The sequence below is a fragment of the Cannabis sativa genome, chromosome 3 (assembly GCF_029168945.1).
Source record: "Cannabis sativa cultivar Pink pepper isolate KNU-18-1 chromosome 3, ASM2916894v1, whole genome shotgun sequence".
NCBI lineage: Eukaryota > Viridiplantae > Streptophyta > Magnoliopsida > Rosales > Cannabaceae > Cannabis > Cannabis sativa.
The window spans coordinates 51,592,609-51,601,891 of NC_083603.1; the positions used below are offsets into that span (position 1 = coordinate 51,592,609).

At 35.8% G+C, this 9,283-nt stretch overlaps 2 protein-coding genes across 3 annotated transcripts; one reads left to right on the plus strand and one right to left on the minus strand.

The window, feature by feature from the left end:
• The first annotated feature begins 2,511 nt into the window (after positions 1 to 2,511).
• On the plus strand, positions 2,512 to 6,312 carry LOC115709671 (serine/threonine-protein phosphatase PP2A catalytic subunit). The gene is made up of 6 exons (XM_030637835.2): positions 2,512 to 3,147; positions 4,624 to 4,738; positions 5,102 to 5,210; positions 5,310 to 5,387; positions 5,685 to 5,876; positions 5,962 to 6,312. The coding sequence occupies exons 1-6, from the start codon at positions 2,895 to 2,897 to the stop codon at positions 6,133 to 6,135; spliced, it is 921 nt and encodes a 306-aa protein (XP_030493695.1). The 5' UTR covers positions 2,512 to 2,894; the 3' UTR covers positions 6,136 to 6,312.
• Positions 6,313 to 6,542: 230 nt separating this feature from the next.
• LOC115709670 (probable myosin-binding protein 5) lies at positions 6,543 to 9,283 on the minus strand. Of its 2 annotated transcripts, XM_030637834.2 has the most exons (3): positions 8,210 to 9,283; positions 7,240 to 8,133; positions 6,543 to 7,108 (listed from the first exon to the last, which is right to left on the minus strand). In XM_030637834.2, exons 1-3 carry the CDS (start codon positions 8,934 to 8,936, stop codon positions 7,092 to 7,094), a joined length of 1,638 nt encoding a protein of 545 aa, XP_030493694.2. In that variant the 5' UTR covers positions 8,937 to 9,283; the 3' UTR covers positions 6,543 to 7,091. The 2 variants fall into 2 exon arrangements, with proteins under 2 accessions (XP_030493694.2, XP_060968077.1); XM_061112094.1 differs by having other exon boundaries at positions 6,896 to 8,133; positions 8,210 to 9,127.

The following is a 9,283-nucleotide window of genomic DNA, read 5'->3' on the forward strand; positions in this document are numbered from 1 at the left end:
TTTGAGCAGCCAGAGTCGACTATCCAATCATTATTGTAGTCAATCTTTCCTAGAACAGAAGCTGTCAAAGCTAATTCTTCTTCCTTCGTGCAAATGATGCTTCTGCGTCCCATTCTTCATCGCTTGTCCTTTCTGCATTTTATGTGGCTGCATTGCCTTCTGCAGTTTTCTTCTTGAACTAGCAACTTTTAGCCATGTGGCCATACTTTCCACAGTTGTAGCATTTTTCATCAAATTTATCGTTATTCTTTGATTAACCACCCCGTTTATCTTTATTGTGAGCTCCACCTTTTTTGGGAGCTCCCATGATGACTATCATTGTCATCGTATTTTCTAGTATTTCTACTAGTATTTGGTCAGGGTCGTCCTTTCTTATCTCTACTAAAGAGTGCTTCTTTGTCAGTATTTGATGAGACTTCAGATGTTTACTTAGCTAACGCTTCTTGGTCAGCTAGCAAGTTTTCTAACTCAACAAGAGAAGGTTGGCTTGGCCGACCTTGTATTGCAGCAATAAAAGTTTGAAATTCTGGCCTTAATCCATGAATAATAATTCTTCTAATTCTAGCATCTGACATGTCAGCACCAGAGTCTAATGCAGAGATTTTGTGACAAAGAGATTTTACCTTGGTGAAGTATTGGTTAATCGGCATGTCGCCCTGCCTAATTGAGAGAAGCTCATTCTACAGAAGCTGCAATCTCGTATCATTCTTCTTGATGAACAATGATGCAAAAGTATCCCATGCATCCTTCGGTGTCTTTGTTGGCCTGATGTGCTTCAACATCTCATCTTCAACTGTGGTCCAAATCGCAAACATGGCTTTGCCCGCTTTAATCTTCCATTTCTTCAAAGCGGATGTGTCCTCCGATTGTGTGACTTCATTGTCAATAACGATCTCCCATAAGTCTTGGCCTTGGAGATATGCCTCCATGTGCATCAAGTGTTGTAATTTTGGTTGTTAAGTTTCTTAATTTTGCCGACCACTTGAAGGTCACCCATTGTGCAAACTCTGTAGTACTAAACCACACACGATCACTCGAAGAAACTCAACAAAGGAATCTTTCAGAACGAACTCGATCCGGCTCTAATACAACTCGTTGGACAACACAACACGTGAAAACGTAATTTGTAAAAGTAATTACACCAAGACTTGAACACTTTAACTTGATCACAATACACACCAAGCACTCACTCTTTTATGTACTAGACACTCACACTTAAAGGTTTACTTGCACACTATTTGATGGGACACTCTTTTAGAGTTTTGTTGGGACTTAGTTAAAAACACTAGGGCACACTTCACTTGTACACTCAACTCATCATGTACCACCAAAGGACCTACTCCCTTATTTATACAACTTAAAGGATGGTACATTATTATGCTAGAATGTTCTAGCAAATTGTCAATTTATTATAACCTAAAACATTCTTGAAACTTCTTATGACTATTAACTCTTTATGATTCTAGACACTGTAACGTGATAGTTAATTTTGATCCAATCTAACTGAGGAGGATCCGGAATATGTGGTTAAGTAGAAATCGGAGGAGGTAAAAGTGTTCAAACATAAGACACTACATTAATAATAATGAGAAATCGAATAAACATGGTTGTGTACCTTGTTATTTTTAGCTTTCCAAATAGATTGTCTACACATTTGATACCCTGCGTTTTATCTAAATACAAATTTAGTACCCTGTATTTTTAATAATGCTTATTTGGTACCCTGTATTTTAAAATTATACTTATTTGGTACCCTAAATTCAAATTTTTTTGATAAAATTTAATCAATACTATCAATAGTCTAAAATTTTATGAATTCTAAATTCTAATTTATTTATTTGATTACATATAATTGAGAATTGTTTGGTTAAATTAATAAAATTGTATTGATTAAATTTTATTTTAAGGTACCAAATATGTACAATTTAAAAATATGTGGTACCAATTAAGTATTATTGAAAACATAGAGTACCAAATATATTTTTCATAAAAACACAAGGTACTAAATGAGTATATTCCCTTCCAAATAATATCAACCACAACTGATATACTTTCTATAACATTTATCTTTATAGTCATTTTGAATTTTTTTTTTTCGACTTAAATTGCCATAATAAAACTATATTTTTATCCAGGGTCGGCCTAAGTATTGTGCAGCTTAGGCCATTGCACAAGGCTCCCATTTTTTAAGGCCCATTTTTTTTTTTTTTAAAGAAAAGGTCTATTTTTTACTTTTTTTTTTCTTATTATATATACATAAATAAAAAATTTATAATTAAAAATTTATGAACGAATCTTTAAAAAAAATCTAATAATAAAATTATAATTTTAATGTACACGATTTTTTTTAAAGAGCTCAATTTTAAAATTTTTTACGAACCTCCCAAAATAGTTGGGCTAGCCCTATTTCTATCCTCATGAAAATGATACACAATAATTTATTCACTCTTCTTTGCAAATCTTTTATCTTTAGTATTTTATAAATTTTAGTATGTCATTTTTCAATAGTTTTATTAATGTGATGTCTGAGTAACAAACAGAAAATTCCAAAGATAAAGGACAAGAACGTAAATACATAAAATTAAAGGACCAGAGGTGCAACATCTTGACTCCATTCTGATAACAAATGTGCTCACATACTCTCTCTCTTTCTCACCTGTAACAACATTTTTCAGCTTCACAACCCAAAACTATCTTTTCCTCTCTCTCTCTCCCCCTTTACACACCTCAATAATATCAAAACCTAACCCTAATCTTAGTCTCACCTCCCTCAACGCTCGCCGGTCGCTCACCGGCGACTATGACCTGAGCTTCACTTCCCCGTCTCCGGCGAGTCCAGCTCCCACCGTGTGTACGGATCGAGAGAACCTTTTTTTCCAGAGAGAGACGCTGCGATGCCGTCGCATTCCGATCTGGACCGCCAGATCGGTCACCTGATGCAGTGCAAGCCTCTGCCTGAGTCGGAGGTGAGGACGCTGTGCGAGCAGGCCAGGGCGATCTTGGTGGAGGAGTGGAATGTGCAACCAGTTAAATGTCCCGTCACGGTATGTGGAGACATCCACGGTCAGTTCCACGATCTCGTTGAGCTTTTCCGGATCGGTGGCAGTGCTCCTGATACCAATTACCTCTTCATGGGCGACTATGTAGGTCAGTTTAGGCTGCACAGAAGGCATTTGATTAATTCACTTTTTAATTTAATTTATCATTCGGGAATTGGAATTTCATGTTCATGTTCGTATATTGGATGGGATATTTTAGGGGGAAATGGTCTTATTCATGGTGGATTTGACAAGTGAAATGGTGTATATTGGCTGGTGTTTTTACGGTTCTTTTTAAACGCCATGGCTGTTAGAAATTAACAACTTTTGAGGGGCTTCCATTTTTTTCTTCCTGTTTTTACCTTAGTTGCTCAACTAGTAGGTGGATGGATGAGTGGTATAAGAATATGTAAACGATTATATTATTGAATAACTTAAATCTTCTTGTTTTGGTCATAAATGAGTTAAGTTCTAATGGGCATCAAAAGTTAACATTACTAATTTATCTGTAACAAGATTTTATAACTTTGACAACAGTATTTTGTAATTCATATAATAAGTTTATCATGAAAATTTTATAGCCCATTCCAAAAATTCTGAGTCAGTCCCAATACGAAATTTATAAATAAAACACCATAGGCTAGCTCACCCTCACACATTCAGATATATGAATAAAATTCGATGAAATTAGGTTCACAAAATTAAATCGTTAAAAGAGATTTGTAATGTCAATGCCGAAACGTTAGTTCTATTTTAAAAGTTTATTCACATTAAGATTGTCTTCCCTAATAATTCTAAATGAGCAGTGTGGCTTAAAACTATCACTCAAAAACAAAACCTTAACCATTCCTCTTCTTAAGAAGTTTTAAACTGCATTGCTTGCGGATTGTTTATTGGAACAATGTTTTTGCAGTTGATAGTTCTATGCTTGTGGCTTTTCTATGGGAAGTTTCTTTTACTCAATTGCTTATAAATGTATCTTAGCAGGCCCTCCCTCCTTACAGGTTTGAAATTGGGTTTTGCATGTGTTTTTAAAATTTGACTTCCCTCTACTCAACTAGGTATGCAATTTGCAAGAGAACATATTATTCCCCTGTCATGGAAAAAATAATATATTTTAATAGCCTGAACTGGTATATGGATATCATTTTCTGAGCTTTAAGTTTTTTAGTATAACTGTATAAGAATTGTAAACTTCACTGTCTGATAATACAAGTTGCTCACTTCACCATGGCTGTTACATGCTTTGAGTTATGAAATTTGGTAGAAAAGATGAATGGACATAATCAACTAAAAGTCTAAAACCAAGTAAAGTCTCTCTCTGATTATGGATGGTCTGTACTCAGTGGTCTCTGTAGACTGTAGTGATACTTATTCTTGTAGTTGAAGTAGTTCAATTGCTTCTAAATACTAACCAATACATTAAATTCATGTGAAGGGAGATAAAGCGATTATGTGTTAGTTCTCTGAACTGTTGAAGCATCATTTTTTATGATAAATCCTAGTACTACTACCTTATCTTGATTATGTTGATTTTTCTTAAAAGAAAAATAATTAATTTGATATAAATTTTCAACATATGCAGACCGAGGGTACTATTCAGTGGAGACTGTCTCACTTCTCGTTGCTCTGAAAGTGCGTTATAGAGATAGAATCACAATTCTGAGAGGAAATCATGAAAGTCGGCAAATTACTCAAGTGTAAGGCTCCATTCTTTCCAAGTTTACAGAACTCTTAACTGCTGATACTGGAGTTTGTCCAAGTTTTTGTATTTCTATTGTAATATTTATCTTTATTGTCCACAGTCATTAATTGAGCTTTAAATTTTACCACTAGAAGGTTATTCAGATTCAGAAATATCTTTGACCAATTTATTTTGATTTTTTGTATTGTTAATTTCAATAACCACTAGTGATTGTTTACCATGTTGATGCACTGTGGGAGTTTGAATTTAAACGACTATCAAAACTGTATATTTTCCTAAAAGTTGAGTATGAGTATTGACATACAATGTAGAAAAGTAAGTCAACCTTTACACCTTACGTTATTTTTTCGGCATCCAGGTATGGATTTTATGACGAATGTTTAAGGAAATATGGAAATGCTAATGTCTGGAAGTACTTCACTGACCTTTTCGATTACCTGCCTCTTACAGCTTTAATTGAGAGTCAGGTTTGTTTTCTTGTTGCTTTTCCCTTTGATATATATATAAATATATATATACGTACATATCATATCTAAGCTGACAAACATACTCATTTTCATGTGTAGATTTTCTGCTTGCATGGTGGACTCTCTCCATCTTTAGATACTTTAGATAATATTCGTGCTCTGGACCGGATACAGGAGGTAAGCTAACAATGCACACTATACTCAAGTATATTGTACTTCCTTTTCAAAAGGATGCTGCAGACATAAAGTACAGAACATAATCCATTAAAACATCTTTTGCTCTTAGGTTACTTTTAATTTTTAGATTCAACACTACCGTTAATCAATAGTTTTCTATCAAAAAATATTATAGAACAGTTTCTGCTGATTTAGCATCTTCATGTGCAGTTGTTTTTGAAGAAGGTTAACTAGTCTTAGTTTTGATGTATGTTGCCTTGTAACTTTAGTTTTGTTTTGATGTTTGCACGGGAATAGGTTCCTCATGAGGGTCCAATGTGTGATCTCTTGTGGTCTGATCCGGATGATCGCTGTGGGTGGGGAATATCTCCTCGGGGTGCTGGATACACATTTGGTCAAGACATTGCCTCTCAGTTTAACCACACAAATGGGCTCACTCTTATTTCTAGAGCTCACCAGCTTGTTATGGAGGGTTACAATTGGTGCCAGGTTAGTCAACATGTTCAAATTGTTCTTTTCATTTTTTTTTTCCTGACTTGATTTTGTTTGAAGGAAGTTTATTTACTTATTGTAGGATAAGAACGTTGTGACAGTGTTTAGTGCGCCAAATTACTGTTATCGGTGTGGAAATATGGCTGCAATTCTTGAGATAGGAGAGAATATGGAACAGAATTTCCTTCAGTTTGACCCCGCTCCACGTCAAGTTGAGCCTGATACCACTCGCCGAACGCCCGACTATTTTTTGTAAACCCCATTAACTCTCCAAGTATTTGGCAATTTTTGTTGTGTTGTGTCGTTTTTTGTAGATTTGTCTTGCAAAAAGAAGAGTTTTGGTGTTTAATTGAGAAGATACAGCATGATCGCACTTATGATTATTATGTTGGTTAAAAATTCTCCATTTATCAAGTTGAATGAGTTTATAGGATTTACCAGCCTTATAGTTCTTGTATTTAGCAAAAATACACGAGAGGACAACAATAACAAATTATCTTTCAACTATTACACCTCCATTCTTTATGAAACCAAGATTGATCTATAGATAAATATTAAGTAGTTGTATGTTAAAAGGTTCAAACCAAGTAACTTTGATCTCTCTCTTCCATCTTCTAAGTAATGGGTTTATGTTTTGTTAATTTATTGGAAAGATTGAAAAGGTAAGAAGAAAATAGCTCTTTTTATAGACTCGTATTTATTGGGTTAGCATTGTCAACGGCCCCTCAGTGAGGCTGGAAAAATTGGTATATTCTAGACAAGATGGAATAGAACATTATTTAAGATATGTATATTATTTTGGTTTTGGCCTTTTGTTGGTGAACTCACATGTATTTCTAACTGACATGCCTTCCCTTCTTTGTCCTTAGTACGTGTCTTTGTCCATGAAAGGATATTAAAAAAATTTAATGCCCAAGCAAAGTTTTAAATTAGTCTGCAAGAATCTTCCCTCTTCTAGTGAATGGTTGAATTAAGAGTACATTTCCACTCAAAAAGAAAGCAAAAATATTTAAAGATGGCAGTTCTAAAGGAGGGACCGTCCCACTTTTCTTACCAAATCCCAACCTTACATTACATATCAGAAAATACCATCACTTCTTTCTTATACCATTAATACGATGACTGTACAAATAGCTATAATCTTTCTTTGAAATGACATCACATAATTCTTAATCCTCTGAATGAGAAATCCACTTTTCCATTCTTGTGAATTTATGGGGAGTTAGTCTCTGTCAAATGCCATTTAAAACCATATAAGATATTATAGCACCATAAGTAAATATATATGCTGACAAGTAGAAATAATATATAACCAAAAAAAATTGCTGCATCTTTTATATTTGTTTGTTATCTATCTCACCGTCACTGTTGGATTGCAATGGATGGAATCCATTTTCAGACAAATGATTTTTCTTGTCCAGCTTTCTCCTTCCAATAATAGAAATTTTCTCCTCTTTCAGTTCTTTAATTACAGGTTCATCAATGATTTCACCTCCTCCATTGTCTCCCACTAGTGTTGAGAAAGATTGGTCAGAGTTGTGTCCAAATATGCCATTAGCCTCCTCTATATTCAAGCTAAAACGAGAGCTACCTGATTCAGTTCTTCCAATCAATGGCAATGGTTGTGTTTTAGCCTCTTGCTGCTGATCACCACCAACCTCATCTTGGTAGCCATCGAATTCTTCTTCCTTAAAGCATCCATATTTTTCTCTATAAGCCTCCAATTCAGCCTCTAAAGCCTTGAGTTCATCCTCTCTCTTTAGAAGCAAATCGTTTGTATCTTGTAGAGCTTCTTGGTCATACTCAAACTGCTCCTCCATCATTCTTTGGTACTGTAAAGCCTCCATCTGCACAGCTGCCTTCTCTGCTTGTAACCGAGTTATCATTGCCATCGCGTTGTTAGCTGCCACGGCTGAAGCGCTTCTTTCTTCGTCCAGTTCCATGTATAATGCAATAAGCGATTTTCTGTCCAACCGAACTTGTCTCTTCAAACCATGCAACACCGAATCGATATCAACGTCGTTTGGAGTTTGAGCAATCACTTCCATGGGCTCAGAAGCCAACTCTGTTTTCTCCAGTGGTGATTTCCTTGAAATCCTCACACCATACCTTGGACTGTTTGAAGCTGAATCTGTAAGTGGGATTCCAAAAAACCTGTTTCCTCTTACAAAATTTGGGGTCTTGTTGACATCATCATTTAAATCATCAGCCTCTGTTAGTAATGGCACCATAGCAGCTTTGACATCTTCCCTTACTAGTACACAAAATCCATTATTATAGTATACACACATGAAATAGAAGGTTAGGAAACAAATCATGTTTTTACTCACATTGAGAATCAGAAGTAACCGGCTGGGATCCATTATCTTCTTCCAGAAACTCGGAATCCCCCATAAGTTTAAGTTCTCTTGGTCTTTGTATGGATGAAAATGTAGCTCTTGGAGAAGGAGCTGGAGCCTGAGAAAATGTACTAACATGTCTTCCTTTAGGATGGGAGATTGATTTCGTCTTCGTCTTCGTCTTTAAGAATTCCCCACAACAAGAACACCTGATAATGTCACTCTTCTCAATCTGAAAAGCCTCATCCTTGGCCCTTGGGGCAGGCAGACTAAGATGAATATGGTGGCGATCATCTTCTACAAGGCATTCAAGATCCTTGTGAAGAATTCCAACTAGGGACTTGTAGGTACCACAATCAGATTCCTTCTCAGTGGCGAAAGAAAGGAGACAAGCTTCACACATTTTCCTAATGTCAGATAGTTTCTTGTGATTGTGGCAGTAGGCTAGGGAGGAGACATCCTTCTTGTGAGCCTCACAGACCGATTCGTTGTAGTAGAAATCATGGTTTCGGTGCACAAGAACGTGGTCGATTCGGGTGCAGAACAAGCAGGGGATTTGAAGTTCAAAGAACTTGGCGAATTCGTTGGTGATGAAGGCAAGGAATCCATCAATAAAAAGAAGAATGATCAAAAACCATTCTAGAATGGCATAGACCATGAAATGAGGGAACTTTCCAAGCTCTTGTTCAACAAAACAATTGAATGAACGCTTTGCCATTCTTAAGAAATGATAATATGGGATTGGTATAGTTTTTCAAGAGTAAGAAGAAGAGGTGCTATTGTGAAGATTGGATTTGGACTAAGCTGGTGAGATAGAAGATCATGACCGTGGGTTGGAGGGTGGCAAACCAGACCTAGATCATGACCTTTTTCTCTCTCTCTGTTGTTGTTGTTGAAGGAAGAAGGAGAAAGAGGAAGGGAAAGAAAGACTTTGTGTTGAAAATCATTGGGTTTTTTCAAAAATTTGAGTGGTGAAATTCATCTTTCTATTCATAGAAAATTTGACGTTCATAACCTGAAAGGCTATCAAGTGTGCATGTGCCTAAAAATGGGGTCAACCGTGTA

What these genes read in the sequence shown, in the direction of transcription:
- LOC115709671 (XM_030637835.2), top strand. Translation starts at nt 2,895, where the DNA reads ATGCCGTCGCATTCCGATCTGGACCGCCAGATCGGTCACCTGATGCAG. An exon ending in AGTCGGCAAATTACTCAAGT is followed by an intron (nt 4,739 to 5,101) that starts GTAAGGCTCCAT and finishes TTCGGCATCCAG; the next exon opens with GTATGGATTTTATGACGAAT. An exon ending in AGGGTTACAATTGGTGCCAG is followed by an intron (nt 5,877 to 5,961) that starts GTTAGTCAACAT and finishes TACTTATTGTAG; the next exon opens with GATAAGAACGTTGTGACAGT.
- LOC115709670 (XM_061112094.1), bottom strand. Translation starts at nt 8,936, where the DNA reads ATGGCAAAGCGTTCATTCAATTGTTTTGTTGAACAAGAGCTTGGAAAG. An exon ending in GGTTACTTCTGATTCTCAAT is followed by an intron (nt 8,134 to 8,209) that starts GTGAGTAAAAAC and finishes TTTGTGTACTAG; the next exon opens with TAAGGGAAGATGTCAAAGCT.